This window comes from Cervus canadensis, chromosome 28 (assembly GCF_019320065.1).
Source record: "Cervus canadensis isolate Bull #8, Minnesota chromosome 28, ASM1932006v1, whole genome shotgun sequence".
NCBI lineage: Eukaryota > Metazoa > Chordata > Mammalia > Artiodactyla > Cervidae > Cervus > Cervus canadensis.
The window spans coordinates 857288-884913 of record NC_057413.1 but is presented as its reverse complement, the minus strand read 5'-3'; the positions used below and the strand labels follow the sequence as shown (position 1 = coordinate 884913).

General features: G+C 52.5%; 1 protein-coding gene across 2 annotated transcripts in view; it reads left to right on the top strand.

Moving 5' to 3' along the window:
* The window catches only part of GMDS (GDP-mannose 4,6-dehydratase), a 423498-nt gene that overhangs the window by 325556 nt on the left and 70316 nt on the right, over positions 1 to 27626 (top strand). For both annotated transcript variants that reach the window (XM_043450633.1, XM_043450632.1), the window contains exon 8: positions 24222 to 24340. In XM_043450633.1, the coding sequence (XP_043306568.1) occupies positions 24222 to 24340 (119 nt within the window). The remainder of the gene's footprint in view (positions 1 to 24221; positions 24341 to 27626) is intronic.

The window sequence follows — 27626 nt, the reverse complement described above, 5'->3', positions numbered from 1 at the left end:
ACCCCAGGTCTCAGGGCTGCTTCACAAGGTGAGCGTCTGACACCTGTCTGGGGACCACCTGCCCATGTTCTATGCGGCTGCTTCCCCGAGGCCCCGACCCGGGAGTCCTTGCTGGAGAAGAGCATCTGTCTTCACCCTTTCCTGGATCATTTCCTGTGATAACAGGCTCCCGGATGAGGGTGAGGGGAGTGGAAGTTGAGTCTCCAGGTAGGAAAGAACCAGAGTGAAGCTCAGGGCGTTTAGTTCAGCACCGTCTGCGGTCCTTCTGTCAGAGCTGGAGCCCAAGAGCCAGTGACTCCAGGTGACACCACGGCCACAGGCTGCTCTCGAGAGCCAGGACAGAGACCACTCGGCACCTCGCTGGCTGAGAGACCCATGCAGCGGCGCCTCAGACTGCAGTGGGGGTCCACCTGTTTTAATGAAAGGGGCTTAGAGAAGGGCCGCCACTGCCCGTGACGTCCAGACTCAGGAAACAGAGAAATGGTGCTTCTTCGTGGCCTCAATGACTGTGTCTTCTTGGTCCTGACAAGTTGTCGAGTCCAGACTGTGCCCAGTGGTCAGTTCACAGTTGGATGGAGCTTCTGGGCCTCTTTGTGCGGCCGTCCGCCTCCCCGACTGTCCCTGCCGTCCCAGGACCGAGGCAGCACAAAGGCCCGTACGCGTCTGGCAAGGGAGGCGGGGAAGCACACGCTGCGTCCCACAGCAGAGCCGCCGTGGTCCCCCCAGCCTCCCAGGCCCCCTTTCCTGTTTCACGATAAAGACAGAAGGACTTCTCAGGTGGCCCTAGTGGTAAAGAACCCTCCTGCCCGTGCAGGAGACAGAAACGTCGCAGCTTCAGTCCCTGAGTCAGGAAGATTCCCCTGGAGGAGGAAATGGCAGCCCACTCCAGTATTCTTGCCTGGAGAATCCCATGAACAGAGGAGCCTGACGGGCTACAGTCCATGGGGTTACAAAGAGTCAGACACAACTGAAGTGACTTAGCATATACACATAAAGACAGGAAAGAGTAAAATTCACTTTAGAAAGTTAAAAAATTTGAAGAAAAAAAATGCCAACCCTTAGAAACCACCATCTATCATTGAAAACTGTATCAGAGCATCTGTCTCCTGGAGAAACCTTGACTTGTCAGCAACATGAGTTTCTAGAGGAAGGAATAACTGGCTGTTCTGTCCTCTCATCCCGGGCCGCAGGGCGCTGCCTCCCATCCCTGGGTCCTGGGCCGGCAGGGCATCTGGCCGGTCCTGGGGCCCCGTGTGCGCCGACGTGACGGTGACCGGGATGTGTGCACTGACATCACGTGGCTGGTCCTGGGGGCCCCGTGTGCGCTGACGTGACGGTGACCGGGACGTGTGCGCTGACGTCACGTGGCCGGTCCTGGGGCCCCGTGTGCGCCGACGTGACGGTGACTGGGACGTGTGCGCCGACGTCACGTGGCCGGTCCTGGGGGCTCCGTGTGCGCTGGCATCTCCCTGGCGGGGTTGGGGGCTGTATGTGCATGTCAGCAGAATTCACCTCCTCTCTTGATGGCTTGAGTCCTTGAGCTACTTTATTTATTTCCATAATCACATTAGGTGTTACATTAATGAAGTAGTTTTCCCCAGAAGACCTTTCCTTCGGAAGAAGCCAGAGATGGATGCCCTCCGAGTAGACACCCCCAGGACGGGCAGCCGCCTGTCCGCTTCCTGAAACGCTGTGCCCCTGACCCGGGCCCGCCTTCAGCTCTGACGCCAGGGTCCCTGCCCGCGGTGGGGCACACGGAGAGCCTCCCGCAGCTCTGGAACTCTGCACGTGTGCGATCCTGTCTCAGCGGCTGGTGAAGATGTCTGTGGTGATTACGCAGGAAAACCCGCTTCTTCATAAGCACAAAGGAAGGCTTTGGAGGAAGCGTTTCCCTTTTCAGCGTGGGTCAAGTGCTTTCTGCCCTGACGGGAGCTGCTGGGCTTCCTGAACTGACTCTTGGCACATGTGTTTCCAATGTGAGCCGCCGGCTGAAACATCTTTGCTCAACTTCTGGGGAGGCAGCAAGACAGTGTGTGTTCCCGCCCGTGTGCGGCTGTGTCTGCACGTCCGCACGCAGTCATCACGGGGGCACGCTGATGGGCCCTAATCCGCTTTCACAGCCTAGTGAGAGATTGCACCATGCCTGGTGTGGCGGTGTCTGAAAGCGCTCCGCACCTGCGGAGAGATGCGCCTGCCCGTCTGGCCCTTGGGATCTAGGGCGTTATCTCACCTCCTCTCGTTACCCGGCGTCCTCCTTGTCGGCAGAAAGCCCCCGTGACAGACGCTGAGCACCAGGGACGTGAGGGGGCGGTTGCTCTGTGACACCCGAGTGAAGAGGCACAAGCCGAACGGACAGTCTCTTTCTCCGCCCCGGACGACACACGGGGCTGGATTCCACAGCCGTGTCTCGCTCAGAGCGCAGCTCAGGGCAGACCCCAGGAAGCTGCACGCTCCTGTTTGTGACTCACCTATTTATAAGGCCTCACCTCCGATGTATCCAGGGCCTTTTGGAAATTTTGCAGGAAACAATCATGGCCATGACTCTCTCCTCTCAAGATTTCCTTTTATTAATCTGTATGTTATTCTAGTGTTGATTTTTTAATCATTGTAGGCATTTCTATGCTTTAAATTAAAGCCACTATACAAAAAGTCTCATTTCTATTCTTCATAAACATATCATGTCCAATGATTTGAGCTTTTGACCTGATCATAACTGTTTGAACTCTTAGATACAGATAAACTGTGGATTTGATACTTCATAAGAACCACCTGCACCCTTTTATGTTAAAATCTAAGTCCATTACAAGGAGACTAAAATCTTGACACTTTTGGAATAAGAGGTAACTACCCCAATGAAATGTCTCCTATACTCTCTCAAGAGGAACTGCCCACTTAGAATTCACACATCAGGGACTATCCTGGTGGTCCAGTGACTAAGACTCCACACTCCCAAAGAAAGGGTCCCAGGTTCAGCCCCTGGTCAGGGAACTAGAGCCTGCATTCCACAACTGAAAAAAAAACAAAAAAACAAAACCCACCAAGTGCTACAACTAAGACCTGGAGCAGACAAATAAATAAATATTTAAAAAAACCTCAGATGTCAGACTTCGTGAGCCAAGACCTGGGCCAGCCCCCAGCAGCATGAGCTGCTGACCACAGGGTCTCGGTCCACAGCTGACTGCCCCTGAGTACAGGGTCAGTCTCCTGCCGTGAAACTGACACAGTCACCCAGCCGGCCAAGCAGTAGGCTCGCTCTTCATCTGTGTGACGGTGCTTGTGGTTCGGAGGCCCCCAGAAGCCTTCTGTGAGGTGGTTTTAGTGCAAATATGGAGAAAGGGACACAGAGGATGAGACGGTCGGATGGCATCACCGACTCGATGGACATAAGTTTGAGTAGACTCTGGGAGATTTTGAAGGACAGGGAAGCCTGGCGTGCTGCAGTCCACAGGGTTGCAAAGAGTTGGACACGACTGAGCAACTGAACAACAGAAACAAGAAAAAGTGATGCCCCAAGTCTGGCTCTGCGGAGCCGTAAACGCTCGGAGCCACAGAAGGTCTTTAACCACCGGCTCCTTAAAAGCACGGAATTCTAGCTGAGGAATTATTACTTCATTTGATGCTAATACTGTCCAAGGGCCACCATCACTGCCGAGAATGTCCTTCGCTAACCCAGATAACTTCTGTTTTCTCTCAAAGGTGCACTTACCTTGACACTGAAATAGCGGATCCCCAGTGTTTTCTGTGAAGCGTCACGCCCCTGGCTCTCTGGCTCTCCCTGGGCTCCCGCCTCCCAGAGGGCGGCCGAGCCCGGCCCCGCGCTTCAGGCTCACAGGTAGCGGGGCGTGGCCTGCCGTTTGCCAAGAAGGCCCAGCTAGTGGTGGTCAGAGTGTCCCCACGGGGTCTCTTTACCTTACATTTTGCCCTGGAATGTGCATCCCAGCTGAAACAGGATGAATATCAAACAGAAACATAGAAGCACTGTTTTCAATAACCGCCCCCCTTCTAGAAACCAGTTGCTGACAAGCTGCACTTGCAGAGAAGTTGAGATGAAATAGTGAATATTTGCATCTTTTTATTTTCAGCTTTCTCTCTGGGATCACAATAATCTTTGGCTGGTTCTCCCCTCATCAGTCTTTCCCCACAGTCACTAGCCTGTTTTCAAAGTTCTTACAAATGAACTCGGTGCTGGACGGCCCTTCAGGATGTCAGCCGGGCGACCTCGCACGTGGGGGCGCGTCCTGTGACCCCCAGCAAGGCCGCTGTCTGGGGTCTCTTTAGAGCTGCTGCATTTTGAGAGCTAAACATAATCTGAAAAGCGTTTATTAACCACCTGAGGACACAGTCCCAGTGCTCACACACTGAGATCCTGCGAAGGCCTCTTCGGTGTGGAAAGGCGTCTTCTCTTACTGCCCCGCAGACGTGGAAGCTTCTTTTCTCCCTGGTGGTGAAATGAGAGAACTGGGGGACATTATCCGCCAGACCTGCTCTGCATACACTCAGATGCCCCCCACACGTGAGGGTGGGATTCCACTCTCTCCTTGGCTTATCCCTTCCTGCCCTACCCTCAGGGATTAGAGAGAGAGAGAGAGAGTGTTGGCTTTGGCCGTGATCTTCAGGTCGGCGTCCTTGTCTGCTCTATTTCCTTTGGAGCAGTGATTGACCACCGCTGAGACGCTGAAGCAGAGCTGTCCAGGGGCCTCGCCCACCCTCTTCTGGTCCGGTGGCCTGCCCTCGGAGGACCACAGGCTGTGCCGGGCGTCGGGGCACCACTCTTTGCCAATCGCCCGCTTCTTTCCTGTGCTCCCCATTTCCTCGAGACTGGTTGCCTCCTGGTTATATGTTCACACCCCCAGATAGGGCTTCTCCTTTTCCTTTTCTTGAACATCTGCAGTACTGAGAGCTCATGCTGGACCCATGGGTGCTGGTGATGCAGGACGCCCTGCTGGCTGGATGGCTGGACAGTCTCCCTCGGGCCATTTCTGCGTCTCCGCTGTGTGACTTTGCCCAATCAATTAACGTCTTTCATGCATTGTTTCCTCTTGGGTGAAAGAGAGACCGTCATGCTGCTGATTTACTCTCTGAGTTTATTGTGAGGATCAGATGACAGAGTGTGTGGGTGTTTACAAAGCCTGTCTCTCTGTAACTGGGGGCCTTTGGGCCTCAGAAACTGGGTGAGTGGCCTCATTAGTGCAGGTTAACGGCAGCTGCCCCCTATTGACCTGCTTCTATGGCTGGCCATTGTTACAGGCACTTTGCACTCATTTTCTCATTTGTTTGTTGAAAGCCTGCAGAAGAGGCTTTGCTGCCCTCGTATTACAAGCTGAAGGGCTTGCCCGGCGTCCTGGACATGAGACGGCAGAGCTGGAGTCCTGCCCAGCCTGTCCACGCCAGGGCCCCTTACTGTCCCTGCGGAGGAAGAGGTGCCATGCTCTCCATGGGATGTGGGGTCTGACTCTCTGGCAGCTGAGGTGGTCTACTGTAATCCTATTTTCAGGCTTAGATATCTGAGCTCCAGAAGAATCAAGTGTTTGACTGTCGGCAGACAGGTGTCTTAACATATGAGGTATAAGCCGTCAGTGAGTTTCAAAAGCAACTGTGTCTCATAAGCTTTCATTTATATGGGCTTCCCTGGTGGCTCAAACGGTTGAGAATTTGCCTGCAATGCAGGAGACTTGGGTTCCATCCCTGGGTTGGGAAGGTCCCCTGGAGAAGGGAACAGCTACCCACTGCAGTATTCTTGCCTGCGGAGCTCCATGGACAGGGGAGCCTGGCTACAGTCCGTGGGGTCACAAGAGTCAGACACAACTGAGCGACTAACACTTTCACTTATTTGATATCAGTGTGTTTTACGTATGCGTCTCGTGAACCAATGGAGAATGTAAGTCAAAGTCCAATGCTGCAGACTCTTGCTTCTTCCTTTATTGCTGTGGCAGCTTTATTTCTTAAAGGATCATCGTTTCAAAAATTTTTTCAGAACAGTTCACTGGGGGCTTCTGGTGAAGTGATCTCCCCTCATCAAGAAGACGTCCTGGACGCTTCTGATGAGTTGACTCCTTCTTGCTTTCCCTTTCCGGGTGTAAGTTCCGCTTCCCTGATCCGTGGCTGGCTCTCAAGACAGGAAGGCGAGTTTAACTTCATAAACCGACAGCTAACAATTGTTCCGCGTCCGCCGTTTACAAAGAGGGCACTGTTCACCGCGTTGTCTCGGCCCCAGAGCTGGTCACCATCTGAGGGCTCGCGCCCGGACGTGGGAGCTGCCGTCTGGAGCACCCCGGGCTGGGCTGACGCGGTCCGTGGCACCGGTCGCCCTGGGCTGCGCTGACGCGGGCAGAGGCACCGGTCACTGGCCTTGCTGCATGTCAGCGCCACCCCGGCTCCCTGGCGTCCCACTCAGCTTCCCAACCCGACCTCACTGTGGCCTCAAGTGAGCGTGTGAGTGCGAGATGAGTGGAAGCTGTGGTGTGTCCTCTGCGAGTCAGAGATGTCTAAGCCAGTGTCCACAGACGGCCTTCCTGGGACATCTGTGACTCTCCTAAAACCTTGGGCAGAAGCGTGCACCATGCAGACTCACACATGCCTGCTTTTCGGAGAAGAAGGCATCTTCCTCATTCTTCATCACATCCTCAAAGGGGTTCATGACCCCAGTAAAGTCAATAATCACTGCTTTAAAAAATGAAACAGCCCCAAATCTTAAGATTTTATTTACCATTCATAACAAGAGATAGAAATCATCAGAACGTTAGGCTTAACCTCTGTGTTACCTAAAGGGTATCAACATTTCATGTCTGAGCTAATCGAATTTGGTTTGTTAGAGCTTAAAACTAATGAGGTTGACACTTGGGTTTCAACCTTCCAATTGGCGAATTCTCAGCTCGGTCCCGGGGCCACGGATATCACTGAGTCCTACCGGCATCTTGAAAACGCCTGTGATGGGTGTAAATGCCAGGGAATTACAGTGCATCCATCGGCAATTGGCTGAAGCAGAGGGTTCCAAGATGAGCACCCACATTTGAGTTCTGTAGTGTTTTATTGGTCATATGTTATCGACAGGCCACATTGTACCTTTTCTAGAGTGATCCTTCCAAATAAATTATTTAGAAGCAAATGATGAAATGTCATCCTTGCCCTTTTGCACATCTTATTAATTATACTATCATTCTAAATATTTACAATGCGTTCTTTCAAATATTTGTAGATATAATAGAAAGCACGTCTCTATGACAGTATATGCCTTGCTAAATTGACATTAGATATTCCCATGTTTACACACTTACATATGGTTAATGGCTCATGTTACCTAGTAAAGCTTTCTGTTTCCCGATTTAAAAGATAGTGAAAGGATGAAGTCCTGAAATGTTTATTTTTTACCCCAGGGTCTTACCGCTTCATGGAGTCACACACAAACAGGCTGAATACTTATTTTAACACCCCCAAACCCGCACTGAAGCTTATTTGGGAAGCTAAGGTCTGGTCAGCTGAGGTCGCACTGGACCCTCGGCGTGGCCGGTGTGGCCGCCGGTGACCTCCGTCCCAGGGAGGCGCGCGGAATGCAAGCACAGTTTCTGCAGCAGCTCAGAGCCGGGATTAACTTGGATCAGCTTGTCTTCTGCTTTTAATGAAATTCCGTCCCTTGTATTTTCGTGTTTGGAGGAGAGTCCAAGCTGTCTCATGCTCACTTAGTCGGGCCGTGCCCTCGGGCCGTCGCAGGCTTCCCTGACCTCTGGGGGGCGGGGGGTGCACGAAACATTCCTGAGAAACTGGAGCGCGGAGGCCCCCAGAGAGTTTGTAGAGAAACTCACTCCAGACTCGCTGCCAGACACTCGAGTCCCCTTTCAGCACTTGCCTGACGTCTCTGTCAGCCCGTCTGGCTCCTCGGGGAGGTCAGTCTGGGGGCTGGGAGAGGTGGCCGCCCCCCGAGGCCAGGGGCCCGGACGGGCCTTCGGTCTCTGCCATCCACCATCTGACGTCCGTCCACGGAGGCGGGAAGAGCGTGGGGAAGCAGGGCTGCAGTTTGCAAGTCATTTTCTTTTCTCTTAACCCTCAATTTAAATTAGATGAATTGGTGTTTTTATTCCTCAAATAATGAATTCACTGATTTGGGGTGGATGAAATTGAAGGGTTGTTGGCCGTGGGTTTTTTTATAGGACCTCTGCGACTAATTATTTTGTAATGATATTAGCTATCGTACAAAGGATGTTTTCTCTTGTACATTTAATGAAATTTGGGGCAAGGGGGTTTGGGAAATATGTTTCTGGTTTTAAAATTATATTCTCTTCGTGGTTTACATTTCCTATATGATGGATTTCAGAAAACGTGGGGAACAAGGGCACTCTATACTGTAAACAAACCGAGAAGCCACATTTCTTGGCTTGTCCATTGTTTTCCGTGAACTGAGTGCGGCTGAGTGTGCGCGGCAGTGGCCGTGGGGAGAGTCTGCAGCTCCTGGCTGGACGGGACACCCACGTCGGATCCTCGGGAAAAAGTACTCCTGTCAGGGTCCTTCCCACCCACTCCAGAGCTGGGCTGTGGCTGGGCCTTGCTTGGTCCAGGCGACGTTTTTTTTTTTTTTTTAACAAAAGTGTCAGTTTTTTGCGTTTCAGGTGTACCGCTTCTCTTATGTACCCAGATGGCCTGGCAAGACTGGTTCCACATCCCATATGGGAAGCACCTTCTTCCCGGAAGTGTCCTGGCCCTTCCTCAAGGGAATACGCCCTGCAGGTCACCAGGGTGCCTCCCCCGCCAAGCAGTGCCCCTGAAGTCACTGGAGGTGTGAACCTCTGGACTCTCTCCGGTGCTGTGTTAAAAAAGAGAGATCACTCTGCCAAGTAAAGTGCTCTGTTCACTGGAAAGCCCTTCCTAGCTTTTGTATAAAAGCAGATGCTTGAATATTACAGTCACGGCTTCACTGACCTGCCTCATGCTTCTCAGGGTGCCCAGACAGACGCCCTCCTCGTAGACAGACTTGGGTCCCCCAGCAAGCCCATCTCTCATCATCTGAAATGTCTCTTTGGACAGTTTCCTTATCACCAAAACCCAAGACAAATTTCCCAGCTCTCAAAGTTTCTGTGATCTTTACTGCTTTTCAGTTTCCAGTGATTCAAGACACAGTAGCTTGGGCTTCCCAAACTACCTGCCTTCTCTGCCAAAAAAATTAATCACGGAATGAAGCATGTTACTGTGCTCAGAGGGGGCTGTGTCTAGCAAACGTTCGGGTTCTGTGCAGAGAGCCCCTTTATAGAGACAGGATCCTTCAGATTAACACCTACCCCCATCCCCATCGTCTTCATAAAGTGAAGCAAGTCTGGCCTGTCTGACCCACGAGACGGAGGACGCGTGCCCATGACGTCTAAAGAGCATCAATAATGAGGGGACCCAGCGGTGTCTGGGAGGACCCCTCATGTCCAGGCTGGAGAGTGGGGAAGGAGGAGGGTCCCACGTTCACCCTGAGATGGGCCTCTCTGAGCCCCTCACATTGTGGCTGAGTCCTGGGCTGGCCTGTGCCTGGAGCAGCAGGGCCCAGGCTTCCCCCAGACCAGGGGCTGCGGTGAGTGCTGGGGGGCTGGCCCGGGGTGTTCTCAGGGAACCACTCGCTGGTCAACCCTCAGCCCCTGCGGGTTTACCCAGACGGGGCAGCCTGGGTGGACACTGGCCCCGGGTCAGGAAGTCTGCCCCTCCTTCCTTCCGCAACCGTGACCTTCGAAAGGTCACTCTCAGCCATTTTTGTTTTGTCCATCTGTAAAATACGGCAGTGAAGTTAATGTTCTTTCAGAGAAGCTCTGGGGAGATTCTGCTGATATCTTCCTGGAAACGATGGCAGATGGACGATTCTTGGGGCTCCACCTTGGTCCCCTTCTGGGCCTGCCTCTCCGGTTTGGGGGGCTTCTCAGACCCGCCTTCCTACTCTGGGCCCACCAGTTCTGCCCCAGCCTCACCTGGTCCCCCTACCACCCCAGGAGGAGGGGTGGAGCGGGTGGGAGCTCTTTATGCCAAAATAAACGGTGAAGTTTGGAGATGTTTAGACCAAGATACTTAGGATGATGCGACAGTAAAGATGGCATCAGACTTATCGTTATACTTCACTGGGAGCTCAGCACCCCAGAGCACACTCTCCAGTTAGCTGCTCTGTCTTAAAAGGTTTGTTTTGTTTGTTTTAAGGTTTCGTTTTGTTGAAATCTTCTAATCATGCCTCAGTTTAGGCTCTATTTATAGGCTTTTCTACTTCATTGAGAAATGTTGGAAAAACATCTGTTTTTCTCTCAACAACTGTTGACAACTCGGGAATAGTATTACACCCAGGAGCACACACAATGATGTATGAAGCTAACTCTATAGAAGAAACGAGTTCAAGCGCCCCCGAAATATCTACCTGTGTAGCAGATTTAATAGCAAAGCTCACATATAAGACAAACACATAAATTACCAGGATTTTTATACTCTTTCAAAACTTACATAGCCAACCTGCCTTGGGCAAGGACTCAGAAATTCTTAAGGGTAGAAATGTTGAAACCACAGATTCCATTCTAAAACACATCTTTAAAAAGGATGAGTGCTCTGAAGAATGCTGTGTTCTCATGTCAGAACTGATAACAGGCCATGGAATTATCACGTCGTATCTGGGAGATCGTTAAGGGTCACTGATCTCTTAGGCGTCAGCCCAGGAAATCTCCTCCAATGATATCAGCATTTGCCCTAGTGGTAACATCTTATGGATCACAAAGTGCTTTCAAGAGGTGCTCTGATGGGAGCCCTAGGCCCTGGAACGCGTGGGAAGCCTGAGCAGGAAGTCGGTGACATGTCTGACATGATGAGCCCGGAGTCTAGGACTTCTGTCCGCATTCTTCCCACCCCATAACCTTGGCCCTGGCCTTCATGGCCTGTTTCCCTGTGACACTCTCCCTGGGGGGACGCGTGATGGTGTCAGGCCTTCATGTCCCGCCGTCTGCGGTGGCGGGAGGGTCTCTCCTGGGGGGCTCACTGCACAGGCTCGGCTTGTAGAACTGCCCCCCCCAGCCCCCGTGACAGGGTGATGGCTGATCGCAGAAGGGATCCTTGGCCCCCGTGCCCCGCACCGCTGGGAGCCAGGGTGCTATTCTCACTCTTCCCTTCGTCCTTGCCCTCCACCTCCAGCAGCAGGAGGAGCTGGTATCAGCGGGGGCTGGCCCTGCTCCCCCGACCCACCGCGGGCAGCGGGGCCACCACGAAACAGGGGTCTCTGCTGAAGCAGGGGGCAGCCCCCACGGGTGACACGTTCCCAGCCAGGGGACACCACTCACGCTTGGAGGCAAAGGCCCCAAACTGTGCCTTTTCTCAGGGTCCTAACCTAACACGGAGTCAGAGATGGAGGTGACTGGTACCCCGAGACACTGCTGCTGGCCCCTGGTGGGGGTGGGCTGTGCCAGCCCAGCTGGGATGTCACGCTGCCCCACAGTACGGAGCCCTGCCCGTCTATGCCCCTGCGAGAGCCTATGCTCATGTCCCTTCCCGTCCCATGTGGCCTGGAGTCGGGCACTCAGAGGTGCGGGGCGGGGGTGGGATAGTGGTCTTTGCAGCCCACCCCCTGTCTCTGCCTGCCCCAGGCGGTGGGGGCTGCCCACGGGGGACGCGGGTTCCTCTCCCTGCCAGGGGAGACGGGCTTCCTTGGAGGCAGTTCACTGAGGCTTCATCTCACTTGCGTGGTCTTCTCACTGAACTCTGAACGGAATTTCATCTTCTTTTCTTAACCACTGTGCCACCTGGGAAGCCCTGTTATCCTTCGTTTTTGCTCTCGAGCCTTCACTGTGGCTGACGGGGGAGGGCGGGCTGGGAAGGACTCCTTGTCCACGGTCAAGCCAGGGGGCCCTGCTCAAGCAGCGCCCTGGTGTGTCCCAAAGCTCTGACCCCCCATCCCCTCACCGCGTTGTCCTTCCCTGTGACTTCAGGAGGCATTTAGTAGCAACAGGAACTGGGGACTGCATGTGGTTTGAGCAGAAAGTGTGACTGTCACACTGGCCCCTTTGCCAGAGCCGTGATAGGTGACTTCATGTTCTGCCCACACACGTGCTCCTGCTTGAAAGTTAGCAGCCTCTAAATTTATGATCCAGCCTCTTACATTAATTTATGATTTTTGGAGCAAGCGTTCAATAACTGTTCTTGTATCGACAACACTGATTTTAAAAACAAAACTATCAACATTACCTAGTGTGTCATAGGGAAGAAGAACGTCTAGGGGATCATTTCAGATTGAGTTCTGAGATGTTATCAGTGGCCAGCTTTCTGAACAGGCTCCATCCGTGGTGAGGGCAGGGCGGTGAAGACGCTGCACGTCTGTGCACGACCAGCGGGCTCAGTTGGTCCCGAGGACCCGGCCTGTCACACGTCTTCCCAGGAAGGGGCTCATCCTGGGGTAACGTCTGCCTCCCGTAAACACCACCCCAAGTGCCTCCTTCTCGGAAAGTTGGGCCGAGGGAGCCAGCACAGATTTCCACACCCCCCTGCCCCCCCGTCCCCCGAGAGCCTGGCGTCATGAGCCCTTCTGATCAATGAGAACATTGTGGAGGCTGTTGCAGGCTGATGAGCTTGCTCTTCTGCAAGCCAGCACCTGACTTGAAAGGCTGGTCTGGTCTCTGCGGCAGAGCGCGGCCTCGCTGCTGTCCTGGCTCCCGCCCCGGGCTCGCGCTCCCGACGCAGCGGCCCAGCCCGCAGTTTCGTGGTGAGTAAGCCGTGGCCGGACCCGCGCTCCTGTGAGAGGCACTGCGCCTTTCCCGTCAGAACCGCCGTGCCCAGACCCTGAGTGGGAAGGAGGAAAGAATGGAATTGAAACCCGTCAAATAGCTGGTCGGGGGCTCTTCAAGTCTGAAGAGACTGGAAACTCGGTGGCCCTGTTCTCCTTAATAACTGGGATGAATGCACACGGTTACAGGCCGTTGAGCATCTAAGCATGAGATGATGCAGAAACGCATGACTTAGGGAAAGCTGCCCATGTATTTCTCAGCTCATTGTTAAAGCACGCTGTGTTTCTTGGCTTTTCTGTAATTGGTGGATATGGTTTGTATTTTAATTCATGTCAGGCTCTTAGAATTTCCTCTTGAAATTTTTGTCTTCCTCCTTGAAAACTTTCTGTTTCATTTTCAGGGAAATGGAATCCTTAGGTCTTACTGTTGAAATATAGTTTTGCTGTTTCTGACAATGCTTTTAATTTCACCAGTTGCAGGGTAAATAAGCCATTGTGCAGTTGAAAAAAAAAAAAATTGGCAGAAAGGCAGAATATGTTAAAGACTCTTGCCTTTCATTTCTGGGGAGATTTCCCAACTGGAGTCTCTGTTTTATTTTGCCTCTGGCTAACATCTGAAGATCAGTCATAGAGCTCCATGCAAATACTTTCATGTATTAGAAGAACAATATTTTGACACTCATTGACACAGCAAAAAAATACAACACTAAATTAGTGTTCAGGAAGACAGTGCAGACATTGTTCATTCATATGAAACGAATGTGAAAATGTTGTGTTAACAGAAAAGATGGCCCCATGGCCCTTACCGACAGCGTTTGCCGGGAGAACCACCTCTGGCGTTTCACAGGATCCCACAACTTTTTCTTCTTAATCCTGGATCTTGAGTAGTCATTGGTACTTGTCAGACAACTGAAAATTTTAGTCACCAAGAAATAAAAGTTTGTTCTCCAGAATCTGGCAATTTGAGTTAAGCTTCTCTAAGAGGTTTATATTGATTTGATACTAGGGGGTGGGGGCGCGAATTTTAGAATTTTTAACTACTCGACATGTTAACTGTCTTGAAAATATTAATTCAATTTATCAAAGACCTGATTTTCCAGATTTCATTTAAAGTTATAAAGACTAAAAAAAAAAAAAAAATCTCCTGTCACTATGTGTTTTTAAAGTAATCAAACCTTTAGGAATTCTCTTGATTTTTTTTCTTTTTTAATTTGGAGAACATTAAGGAGCTTTTTGCTTAATTTTCAACAGTGTCGTGGGAGTGTCGTCTGTAAACTATTGGGTCTTTTTATCCAGTGGAATCTCTCTCCTCCCGTGTCACTCAGCTCCAATACGACTGTCACAGAAATGTTTTCTTAAATATAACTGGCTTCCCTTCCCATCTCTTTCAATCAAGGACGTTACTGAGTCAGCATCTAGAAAATAATTATAACAGAACATTGTGCTCATGGGCAGGACCGTGTTAAGAAGAGTGACCTGACCTCCCAGAAGAACAAGGCTTACATACTGTGTGTGTTGGGGTGTTCTTATATTTAGCAACCAAAAGTTAAAGACAGGATGATTAAATCTAAATCAATTCATCATAGCTTCAGGAGTACTGAGGGGAGGGTAGCTTTTACACTGAAATCCTGATTTTTGTGAATCGGAACATTGTGGGACACGTGTTTGAAGTGAGTTTCGATCAATGAGGTGGCCAGGCCACCGTCCTCCATTAGGAGGATGCAGTGAGTGCTGGGCGGGTCCCCGGGACGCTGGACAGGCAGGCGCTGAAGTCCTGGGGTGAAGGGGCAGACAGGTGCTGGTTCTGGGGCCCATCCCGAGGTGTGCCCCTGGCTTCCCGCCCCTGCCGGCCGTCACCCCTCGGTCCTCCTGGAGGTGTGGTGTCCTCCCCGCGGGTCCTGGGCCGGGTGCCCCCCGAGTGCTGAGTACCGCCCCCCGCGTGGCCGCCCCCCACCCAGGGGCTGGGACCCGTCTTCCTCACAGCCTGTGCCTGGGGTCCGGAAGCCAGCTCAGAGAGTCCAGGGGTGGGGCAGTTGTCCGGGGGTGGCGGGCGCCTCCCAGGCCTGGTCAGGGGGCCCCTTGCCGAGCCCCCCAGGCCTGTGGCTCCCCCGCCCCCGTGTCTCACCTCTGGGTCTCCCACCCCGGGCCTTGGCGCTCCTGCCCCAGGCCCCCCAGCCTCAGCCAGCTGCTGACCCCAGCACAGCCGGGCATCTGTGGTACCCAGGGCCGGCCGCGCAGGCTCTGGGTCCCTGGACACAGGTTTTTCTGAGACCCTGACTGACCCAGAATGAGTCCGTCTCCATCACTGATAAGGGCTGGGAGGAGGGCAGAGCCCAGGACAGCGCCCCGGCTGCATGCCCCTCCATCCGGAGCCGCCGGCTGTGGGCTTGCTCAGGACAGAGGGTGAGGAAGCCCCCACACCGACGTCCCTGGAGGCTCCCTGGAGCTGACACTTGGCAGCCCTGCCCTGAACCAAATGTCGGCCTGCTGAAGCTGTTTCCTGCGTAAAGCGTGGCCGTCCCTGAGCCCGGCAGGGCGTCGACCGTGTCTGCCCGCCCTCCCCGCCCTGCGCGCTCGATGCCCGGCACCTCGCGGGCCCCCGTGAACGCTTGTGGACTGGAGGGTCGGGTCCCCGGGTGGGTGCACAGAGGCCCACGCGGGGCTCCTCGCAGCCGTCCGCAGCGTTTCCACAGGAAGGCGTGTGGGAGGGGCGTGCACCTGGAGGAGGAATGAACGGGGGCCGCAGCCTCTCGTCCCGCCTCCAGCCAAACCGGCTGTGTGGCTTCAGCCAGGTCACACTGCCTCTGCTCTCAGCCGCTAACCCACCTTCTAAACGAGCTGAATGGAATGGCGGTACCTCGAGGTCCCTTCCAGCTGTGCAAGTCTGTGGCTCTGACTAACAGAATCCACCCTCCACTCTCCCCTCCTGGAGAGGAGCTGACGCCTCCCAGACATCAGGAACCCTCACCAGCTGCCTAGTCAGCGTCATCATCATGGCAAACCATTGTCCTTGAGCACTCACTCTGCCCCAGCCCCTGTTCCCGGCACTTTTCATGAAAGCGAAAAGTGAAAGTCACTCAATCGTGTCCGACTCTTTGCGACCCCACAGGCTATACAGACCATGGAGTTCTCTAGGCCAGAATACTGGAGTGGGTAGCCTTTCCCTCCTCCAGGGGATCATCCCAACCCAGGGATCAAACCCCAGTCTCCCGCATTGCAGGCGGATTCTTTACCAGCTGAGCCTCAAGGGATATTAACTAATTTATTCCTAAAAAGAGCACTCTGAAGTCAGCACCATTATTCTCATTTTTCTGAAGCACTGGAAGATTAGGGAGCTTTTCAGAAGTTATCCAGTGACCCCTGGAATTGGAGTCTAACCCAGGTGGTCTGACTCCACGTCTGAGCCCCTCAACTAGCCCCCGTTCTCCTTGTGGTTCCCACATGGGCAGTGGCAGCCTCCCTGGAACCTGTTAAAGGACAGGTGTTCGGGCTGCAGGGCCAGCCTTGCGGGGGCTGGTGGAGGCCCGCAGGGCACACGGGCCCCTTCCGGGTGACTCTGAGGCACCAGATTTGCTTCGAGCGGCCAGCCTCCTCTCAGCGCCCAGCGCCATCGCCTATCAGGGTCCTCTGGGTCTTCACTCCCTGCTGTCCCCACAGGGCAGGTGGGGAGGGAATCACTGCCCATCTGACACTCACGACGCAAGCTTTCACCTGTCAGATGGGCATAAGCCGGGAGCTATGGGACGACTTTTCAAGGTCTGTCTTCACCGGTGAGGTCACTCCAGGAAGAGGCAGGCGGCGTGGAGGCTGAGACGAGGGCGGGCCGAGAGGTCAGTCCTGCAGCTGTGCAGGGCGGGGCGGCCGCCTCCCCGGGCCTGCCGGCAGAGCAGCAGGGCAGGCCACTGCCCACTGAGCCCTCCTCCCTCCTGGGACGGCTCTGCCGCCCTGTGCCTGGCGGGCGCCCACCAGGCCCCCGGGTCACTGAGCGCGTGAGCGGTGCCTGTCTGAACTCAGGTGTGCCGTGAACACGGTAGGAGTGCCAAGCCCTCCTGTGTAGAAAAATAGTGTAAGGTATTGTGAGGGTATTCTATGTTGAAATGACAGGGTACTGCATTTGGGCATTCTAAGACGCTGAAATCAGCTTTATGTTTTCCTTCTTCTTTTTCAGTGCAGCTCATAGAAAATGCTAAGTTGCCTGTGTGGCTTATGTCACACTGCTGTTGGGGCAGCACAGCTTTAAGGAAACTGAACTTGTAAAGAAAGTGCAACCTGCATTTCCCTAATGCACATACCCTGATGTGTTTATAGGGTTTAGTTACCAATGACGATGGGTATCGGGGTGGCGAGGCTCATGCCTGCCATTCGTGGGCACGCAGGACCAGCCCAGAAGCTGGATTCCAGAGGTCGGAGTCAGCCGAGGGGCCCTGCCCCTCCAGTCAGGATGGGCTGGAGGCGAAGGTCACAGGGAAGTCAGGGCTGGCTCCTGCAAGGGAGCCACGGGCAGCTGGGGCAGCTGGCGGGTGGCCGTGGGTGTGGAGGCACTTCCTGCCCCGAGCCCCCAGCTCGCGGCGGCCCCACTGAGCCAGGAGTGGGTTTGGGTGGCTCGCAGGGCGTGCGCGTGGGAGCAGGTAATTGGAAGCACCTGTACGGGTAGGCGGCTGGGCTCCAGGAAGCAGCACTTCTGGGAAGCATGTTGTGACAGTCCCGGAGCCTGGGCCGGGCCGCCAAGCCCGAGTCCCGGGCTCCTGTCCCTCTCGGGGGCCTGACAGGTGTTAAAGGTAAATAGCGCTGAGCTGAGATGCTGCAGCAGAGGCAGCGATGCTGCTGTCAAAGGCAAGCACGGAATTCCACTGTGGTGCTGAAACCACCAGCTGAATCTCCGGTCGTCACAGGACCGCCCTCTCACTGCCGACTCCTCACAGCGGTGTTTCCCCTTTGCTGGCTTTGGGCTGAGTCTGTCCACGGAGTGGGGGGACACTCGGTCACTCCAGGCCAAGGCCTCACGAGACCAGAGGAGGCCTTGCAGCTTCTGTTTTCTGAGGAGGTGGGGGCAGACTGGCCGGGGGGGCGTGGAGGCAGGTGCAGGAGAGCGGCACGTCCAGCACGGGGACCAGGCGGTCAGGCCACTCAGCCCGCAGCCCAGGAGCAGGGTGGAGCCACCACCCCAAGTCCCCCCGATGCCGGACTCCGAGTCCCTAGCAGTAAGAAGGATCAAGCCCGAGTGTGGGGGTGGCTTGTTAAGCAGCTTGGGACCAGGGTGACATCGTCTGTGCATCTTCTGTTGTGGTTCTTTCCTACACTGTTTACATGGTCACATAGCCTGACGCACCCACTCCGAGTATGCTGTCCTGGGCATGCACATCTGGCTGTAGAATTTTCTCAGCTTAGTCTCCAGCCCTAAAAGCCCCACAGAATGATATCACGTATGGTTCAGTTCAGTTCAGTTCAATTCAGTGACTCAGTGGAATCCAGCTCTTTGCAACCCCATGGACTGCAGCACGCCAGGCCTCCCTGTCCCATCACCAACTCCCGGAGTTTATTCAAACTCATGTCCATTGAGTCAGTGATGCCATCCAGCCATCTATCGTCCCTTCTCCTCCCGCCTTCAACCTTTCCCAGCATGAGGGTCTTTCCAATGAGTCAGCTCTTCCCATCAGGTGGCTAGGGTACTCGAGTTTCAGCTTCAACATCCGTCCTTCCAATGAATATTCAGGACTGATCTCCTTTAGGATGGACTGGTTGGATCTCCTTGCAGTCCAGGGGACTCTCAAGAGTCTTCTCCAGCACCACAGTTCGAAAGCATCAATTCTTCAGCTCTCAGCTTTCTTTATAGTCCAACTCTCACATCCATGAGTACTGGAAAAACCTTAGCTTTAACTAGATGGACCTTTGTTGGCAAAGTAATGTCTCTGCTTTTTAATATGCTGTCTAGGTTGGTCATAGCTTTTCTTCCAAGGAGTAAGCGTCTTTGAATTTCATGGTTGAAATCACCATCTGCCATGATTTTGGAGCCCAGAAAAATAAAGTCTCTCACTGTTTCCTTTGTTTCCCCATCTATTTGCCATGAAGTGATGGGACTGGACGCCATGATCTTAGTTTTTTTGAAAGTTGAGCTTTAAGCCAACTTTTTCACTCTCCTTGTTTAGTTTCATCAAGAGGCTCTTTAGTTTTGCGTCGCTGTCTGCCATAAGGGTTACGGAGGGTTAGAGAACGTCTATATCAATGCCCACTGTTTCCTGCCAGAGACACCAGGTTCCCTGTTGGGCCGGGCCGCCTGGCCGAGGGTGCAGACTGATCACGGTCGGGCTGCCCGGTGGCCACGCTCCCCAGCCCAGGGCTGGGAAGAGAGGGCAGGTGTGCCCCTGGCAGGGAGCGTGGTGGTTCTGGAGAGAGTGTCTGGGGAGAACCTTGATGGGGGCAGCAGGCCCACCCTGCGCTTTTCTGCTCTTCCTCATGCGGTTCTGCAGCAAATAATAAAAGTGGGAAAGGGGAGTGGCCTGGGGATGGGGTTGCAGGGGAGTGCGAGGACCGGACAGGCAGGCGGGTGTGCACGCTGACTGCAAGCAGCAGCGTCAGGGGAAAATACCGGGATTCAGAGGAACTACAGGCAGCAGAGTCGGTTCTGTTTGCTAGAAGCCAGGGTGGACGGATGAGCGCCCACGGGCCAGTTGCCGGTTTTGCAGCGTTGCAGACGCACGGATCTGTCCCTGAGCTGTGGGCGCCGCTCAGAGCTCGGGCGCAGAGCTGAGTGGCTGTGGTGCAGCCTGTGGCTCAGAAACCTCAAGCGTTCACTCTCTGGCCCTTTAAGGAAACGTTTGCAGATTCCACACTTCAAGGAAATAAATGAAGTAAATGAAAGAGCTAAGCTTGAAGTAGTCAGGAACAACACGGACAAGAGAGAAAACCATGCAAGACATTGAAGCCACATTAGAAAGAAAATGTTAAATAAATGTTATTAGAAACAATCAGAGGAACAAGCAAAAGGAAATCAGATAAAAGCATACGGAAAAGAACAAGCGTGAGTGTGACCGGGCAGCGTGTAACAGACCTGAGCACAGAGAAGAGATGCAGCACATGCATAATCGGCGTGCCTGGGAAAACAGAGATGAAATGTCCTCGGAGACCAGTGGAGAAGCAGCTGTGTTACCAGGCTCTGCGAGTGCAGAGAGCAGACAGTGTTCCAGAAAAACAGGGTCAGGGTGACTCCTGGAGGACTCGGGTGACCAGGCTGCCGTTCCCCCGCCTCGGACCTCGCAGGCCCGTGGGTGTGGCTGGAACAAAGGCCAGGGCAGGGCAGGCGCTGGCCCGGCCCAATTCAGAGCGTCGGCTCCAGCGCTGAAAGACGTGTTCATAGCAAGAGCTAGAGGGCCTTCTAAGTTTGCTCCATTGTTTTTGGTGTTTTTTAAAATTTATGATGTAATGATATTTTTCCTGTCTAGTGAGTTTGTATCTTTAAAATGTCTAAAAGGCCCTTAATCAAAGGACTCCACAAGCCTCAGTCTTTTTGCCCATGAAGAAATTACTAGACTGAGGTTTTGATTTTATTCCGAATGATTCTCCCAATATAGTTGTATTTGTAAGTTGTATTTGTTCCCCAACTATGTCAGAGTAAGCGGTGCTCCCCAGCCCTGGGGTAGCCCTCCAACCTCCCCCTGTGGGTCCCACAAACGTAAGACCCAGCCTCACGCAGGACTCCTTGAAGTCCTGATTCAAGCTAAGAACACCAGGCTGTCGTCATGGAGACAGCTACTGAGTGAGCTTAAAGAAAACGCTTGTGACTAGTTCCACACTTAGAACACTTTATGGGGAGTTTTATCTCCATTTGTTCAAACGCCTCTGGTTTTCATTAGAAATAGTACGTGGACTTTCTCCCCTATTTTATGTATATGTGTGTATGTATATGTATACATGCATGTATATTTGTAGGTATGTGTGTATGTTTAGACCATTTCCATGACGGTAGCCCGTGCAGCACCCCACACAAGTGCAGGGCTGAAATGGCAGCAGTCCACTGGACATAGTTAAACATAACCTTGATTAACACATCTTGTTATTCATGGATGACAGCTCGGTTAATAAGTGTCCGTGGCTTGGATGCCGAGCCGGAGGTTAGCAGTGAGGTGGGCGCAGTCGTCAAACCCCGGTTTTGAAGACAAACACACCGGGTGCTCTGGAGGGCATGTGCGGAATCGGGCCACCGGCCAGCTGTGCGATGCACTTGGCTGTTCTCCTCCACTGGTCCAGCTGGGAGCCGCCGAGCCCCGCGCCCAGAGAGGCGGGGGGCCCTCTGCGGGACTTCCGCATCCGTGACCTGAATGGTCCACAGGCAGGCGTGGGAGAGGAGGGCTTTAGGGTTTTTTTTTCTTTGAAAATTTTTTAAATCGGAGTTTTATTTTGACTTCTCTAATCAGATTTGTAAAACAGCTAGGCTAATTGTATGGTTACAAGAAAACACACGTCCAAATGGAGCGAATATCCATAACCATCTAGACCTGGCTCTCCGATGTCAGTGATGTGGGTCAGGCCTCCAGGACCCCATGTGCCTTAGAAGCGAGACGAATGTGAGACACGGCTGGACAACGGCAGGGTCCGTTTGCCGTCAAGAGACGGTTCTCTGCGGAGGAATTTCAAGCCTTGGTGCATCCCTGCACCAGCTGTCTTTCCTCCCCGTGGGATGGGTGAAAAAATGAGAAGCAGGCGAAGTTTTCCTTTGCCTTGGTGATCAGGTCCGGGCAGAGGTGATGAGCGTGTGAGGACATGGGTATGTCCGTCATATCCACACGGGGCCCCTCGTGCCTGGAGAGATGGGGCTGGACCCTGACGTCTGAAGCCTGTGTTCTCTGGAGCGTTTCTGCGTTGGAAGCCACAGCCAGATCATGGGTCACTCCTCCTGCCCATGATCAGGAAGGCATGTGGAGGTGGACCCTGCTTGACCAGCTCGTCCGTCCGGGGAGAAGTGGACCAGATTAGCCTGCCCAGCTGTGTGTGGAGACGGGGCCGTCGCTTCCCACTCAGGGGCCCTCGAGCTGAGCTGGGCGAGCCTCCCCGCAGGCCGCCCGCCGCGGATGGGGGCAGAGCACTGGCTGCGGCCGCTCCAGACACGAGCTCGCTCGCCTTCTGACCCGGGTGTCACCCGGCCTCCATCACCAGTCAAGGACCATCCATTATACTCAGTGGAAATTCAGACAAAGCCCTTTCCCTCTGTTAAGACCAGTAAACTGCTCAGGAACAACAAATAAATCTGGAGTTGTATATCCTTTCCCTTCCCCTTCCCAGACTACAGTCTGGGACAGTATGAACTTTACAGGAAATGCCTAGAAGTTGGAGGGTCAGAGGCCGTGGACGGTCTGATGGAAAAGAAGGGGCAGATTCTTGGTGTTCAGTCCAGTGAGAGGGAGAGGCTCCTGGCGACCCCAGGTTCCCGGCAGGGACGAACTCACCCCAGGAGCTGGTACTGGTGCTTCACATGATCTAGCCGCAGCCAGTCACCGTGTTCTCTCCTTTTATTTTTAGCTGTCCTTACTTTCTTTCACATGATTCAAAATATGATTTTTTTTTAAACCATTTGAGCCCAACATAGTGTTCAAAAGAAATAAAATAAGCCGAGCAGTCCTGAAAGACCCATTTGAAATGTTATTTTTAGAATGGAAATTTGAGTAAAACACACTTAAGTATATACACTAATCCCTCAGAAAAACGTTCAAATAGAAATTCTAGCCAGAAGCATAATTTGATTTTTCCTAAAAACTTTGAAAGTATTTTGAAGAAAGCCACAACATGCGTGTGCATGTGTGTGTGTGCGTGTGCACGCTTACGTGCGTGTGTGCCCCTGCGCATGTGTGTTTGGGGGGCGTGTGCAGCCACCTCCTGATGAAGCCAGCGTGTTGGGCCATGGCCCCAGAGAGACCCGGGAGACCCCTGCGTCAGGGTGCAGAGAGAGGGCTCCCAGGCCGAGGAGGAGGGCAGGCTGGCAGGGAGGCTCCTGCGGGACAGACACCAGGAGGCCCCGGCCTCTGCGGGTGCCCACGAGCGGGGCGCCCCCTGAGGAGCGGACAGCCAGGGTGTGGGGCCGTGGTCCGACACTGCGGGGGCCACCGAAGCTCAGGCTTCCCAGGCCAGGAGCACCATCGCAATGAAGAGAAGAGCTTGCGTTCTGTGCCTTTTAAAAACCAGTCAAGCTTTATTATTAATATAACTCATGTAAAATTTTTGAAGTGTTACAACTGGGACTTCCCTCATGCTCCAGTGGCTCTGAGCTCCTAATGCAGGGGGGCTCGGGTTCGATCCTTGGTCAGGGAAGGAGACCCCACATGTCTCAAGACACAGTGCAGCCAAATCAATAAAAATAAGATTTTAAAAAGTCTTGCAGCTGAGTTCATTAACTATAGGACAATGTGAAACCGCCGGTCTTCTGCAGTCTGTGGCCGTGAACAGAGCCCTCTCCTGCAGGACGACCTCATCGGGCGCCTCACTGCGTCCCTGACCTGGGCTGCCGCCGTTGCCCCGCGTCCCGCCACACGAGCCGCAGCGCCACGGCGTGTGACATGGCCAGAAGTCCCGTCTGCTCTAGGACAAAAACACGATTGAAGATGGTCCTGAAGTAAACCCAAAATGCAAAATAGTCGCAAGAAAAGTTTCGAGTACAGGAGAAATAAGCATGATTGTATTTTTTTAGGAGCCTGCTGGAAGTTCAGATGGATAAAGAGGAACTAAGGTTTGTTGACTGCATTTTCTAAAAGAAAATAAGCTGCTCCGTTGACCTCAGAAATGTATTTTTCAGCTTATCTAGTAGCAGCCAGGGAGACACCAACCAACAGTTTTCTTTAAATGTGAAAGCAAAAGCTCAGTGTACCTGCTAGTGGGGACGGTGTTCTAAGGGGGCGCCTGTTGCTTTTACCTGTTTTATTTAAAATGGGGGTGCCCGGGCACTCAGGGCCGATGCACAGGACAACCCAGCGGGTTGGGATGGGGAGGGAGTGGGAGGGGGTTCGGGATGGGGGACACATGTACACCCGTGTCTGATTCACGTCAATGTACGGCAAAACCCACAATATTGTATAGTAGTTAGCCTCCAATTAAAATTAATAAATAAATTTTTTAAAAAAACATGGATGCAAGTGATGAAAAAATTGATTTGAAAAAATGTATTGAGGTGTGGTTGATTTACGTTTTATTAGATTCAGGTATGCAGCAAGGTGGTTCAGTTACACACGCACCTCTATGTGTATGTGTGTGTGCGTGTGTGTGTCTGTGTGTGTGTATGTGTGTGTGCGCGCCTGTGTGTGTGCATGCATGTGTGTGCGCGCGTGCATGTGCGTGTGTGTACGTGTATGCACATGTGTACACGCGCACGTGTGTGTGTGCATGCGTGCGTGTGTGTGTGCGTGTGTGTGTGTGTCCAGGCTTCCCTGGGGCTCGGTGTGAGGGTCCCTGCTGAGCTGGGGATGTGCCTGGCACCCTGACCGTCCCGGGGGCAGGGAGCAGCTCTCACACGCTCCGCCTCTCTCCCCAGGCCATGTGGCTCATGCTGCAGAAGGACGAGCCTGAGGACTTCGTCATCGCCACGGGGGAGGTCCACAGCGTGCGGGAGTTCGTGGAGAAGTCGTTTCTGCACATCGGGAAGACCATCGTGTGAGTACGCCCCACGGGCGTCCGTCAGACGCGGCTGCCCTTCTGCCTGCCTGCGGTCTGCCTCTCCCTCTGCCCTTCTAGAGCAGGAAGCAGGCGCTCTGTCCTGCTGGCAGTCCCTGTCACATGCAGGTCACCAGCCAAGCTCAGTCTTTCGAAAGTTTATTTTATCTTTTTAATTTTTAAATATGTTTTTAAGCTCTTTAACTTTTAACTTCAAATTTTGTATCATGGTTTACACATGCTTTACTGGGATTTTACTGTCACTAATGCCTCTGAACAGTTCAATATGAGAACATTATACAATCTCTGTTTGTAATACTTTCACCATATATTTTAAATTTTTGAAACCACAAAAATTTACAGGACAGTTTCAAATGTATTACCAGCAAAATCCTTTTCTCTGAAGCACTGAGAGTGGGCTGCTGACCTGAGGCCCCATCCCCGTGGACCTCATCTGTTCTCCCCATGAACAGTGACGCTGTCGAACGTGGGCGCAGGGTGGCCAGGAGATCCCACTGGTACGTGAGCAGTGTCCAGTCCATGGATCTCACTGAGATCCTTGGCTCAGCCAGCACTACCCCTTATACCAGAACAATCCACCCACTTCATCCACTTGTTGATTACACAAATTTTGAAGTCAAATTTTTTTGGGAGATTTGGGGGCAGTCCGTCACTATAGACAGAAGACTCTTTTCCGGTGACTGTCTTATTGAGGTAGGACATGTATAACGTGCATGCATGCTTAGTCGATCAGTCATGTCTGAGTCTGGGACCCCATGGACTGTGGCCCCCCAGGCTCCTCTGTTCATGGGATTCTCCAGGCAAGAACACTGGAGTGGGTAGCCATGCCCTTCTCCAGGGGATCTTCCCAACCCAGGGGTCGAACCCATGTTTCTTATATCTCCTGCATTGGCAGGTGTGTTCTTTGCCACTAGCACCATCTGGGAAGCCCATGTATGGCATAAAGTTTACCATTCTCATCATTTTGGGGCATGCCAGTCAGTGACATTAAGTACATTCACAGTTGATGCAACCAACAGCACCACCCACAGAACCCTTTCATCTCCCTAAGCTGGAACTGTCTCCATTAAACACTAGCTCTCCACCCCTCCTCCAGCCCCAGCAATGAAAATTCTTCTTTCAGTCTCTGAGTTGGATGACCCCAGGGACCTCGTGTGAGTCGAACGGCACAGTTTCTTTCCTTCTGTGATGGGCTCAGCTCACTGAACCTGATGTCCTCAAGGTCTGTCCCTGTTGTAACTTGCGTCAGCATGTCACTCCTTTTTAAGGCTGGGTAATATTCCACTGTACAGTTGGACCACGTGTTGCTTACCTATCTGTTGTAACTGCTGGGTTGTGAGCTGTGCTGCTGTGAACACACGTATACAAGTATCTGAGTCCCTGCTTTCAGTTCTTTGGGGGTAAAAGCCTAAAGAGTGGAATTTCTGGGTCTTATGGTAACTCTGTGTTTAACTTCTTGAGGATCTGCAAAACATTTTCCCCAAGGTTCAGTTTAAAATATAAGAAAGGACTTCTAACTATGATGGAATAACAGAAATTAGGTTAAACCTCTACCTTGAAAAACTAGGAAACTGTATGAAATTTATAGAACAACTTTGGACAGCGGGCAGTGCAGGACCGTGGGCCCGGGTAGGAAAGGAACCGGCGAGGTGAGCCCTGCAATCACCTGGCCTCCTGGAGGCCTCCACCTGGGAGGGAGGAAGAGGCGCTCCTACAGAGAAGACGGAGGTCAGAGCTCAGAGTCCGGGGCAGGGATGCTGTGGACGAGTTCTAGAAAGGTGGGACCTACAAAGAAAAGGGGCTCCAGAAATGTGCGTCAGGATCCCCCTGAGTTCCTGCTAAACACGAGGAAGCTCCACAGGCTTGGATAGGAAACTGCCTGGAGGTGGAACCGAAGGCTTCTCGGGGCGTTCCCGAGGCCGGGAGGCTCGTGAGCTGCAGCCGTCACCGAGCAACCTCGGTTGTCACCCAGAAGGTCCAAGCTCGGAGGTGGGGTGCCCGGAGTGGGGTGACCCTGAGTAGAGGCTCCTCTAGGGCCAGGCCAGCAGAGCTGACGCACAGACTTCAAGGGCTCACAGCCACTGAGCCTCCAACCGCTGCAAAGCCCTGTGCTCCTCAAAGGGAGACAGTGAAATCTAGACCCAGAAACAGACTTTCTTAACGTTCAGCATTCAACCAAAAATCAGCAGCGGTGTCACGAAGTGGGAAATGACCTAAAACCAAGGGGAAAATCCATCAACGGAAACAGACTGAGGAATTATAAAGACAGTGGTATGAGCTCAGAAGGAAGGTAAAGTAGCCTTGACTTTAACTGTCAAGTATATTAAGAAACACATGGGTAGGGTGAGGAGAGATGAAGAAATATATGTGTTTTTTTAAGAGCCAAATGCAACCTTTAGAGATGAAAAATCAAGTATCTGAAGTGAAATCTCACTGTTGGCATTGAGGACAGATTAGACACTGTGGGAGAAGAGCTAGTAAACTTATACACATTGTACTGGAAATAATTCAAAATGAAGCACAGGAAGAAAAAGACTGGAGGGAAAAAGACTGAGTTTGATTTGATTAACTTGTGAGACAAAATCAAACAATCTAACATGTGTATAATCAGAGTCTTGGGGAGAAAGGGGAGAGGGCACAGGAAAAGAATTAAATAAAAGCCCCAAGTTTCCCAAATTACTGAAAATACATGCTAAAGACAGAACTTTAAAAGTAGAATTATGTAGAGGGGAACAAAGGTAAGAAAGCTTTGTTATCAGAAACTATGCAAGGCAAGAAGGCCTTGTAGCAGCATCCTTAAATTGCAGGAAGAGACCTAACCCCCGAGTTCTGTGCCCGTGGGAACCATCTCGGAAATGGAGGCGAGTTAGAGACTTTCCAGATAGGAGGAGGTTGGGCGGGTTTGTCCCCAGCAAACATTTAGATGGAGGGAAAACAGAAGAATGAAGAACAGGAGAAGCAGCCAAAATGTGGGGAAATAAAAGTTTTCTCCCTCATTTTAAAATTTCTTTGAAAAGTAACTGACTGTTGAAAGTACAAATAATAGCAAATACATTTGTGGTTTCTAATACATATATAAATAAATCGTACAATAGCAGTAGCTCTGAGAGTGGGGACAGGATGGAAGCATTGCATCATTACATTGTTGTAAGATTCTGACACCAGATGGGAATTGGCATGAAATTATTTGAAGACAGACTGCAATTAGTTAAAGTATGTGCTGCACACTCTGGAGAAGCTACTAAAACAAAACAAAATGAAAAAT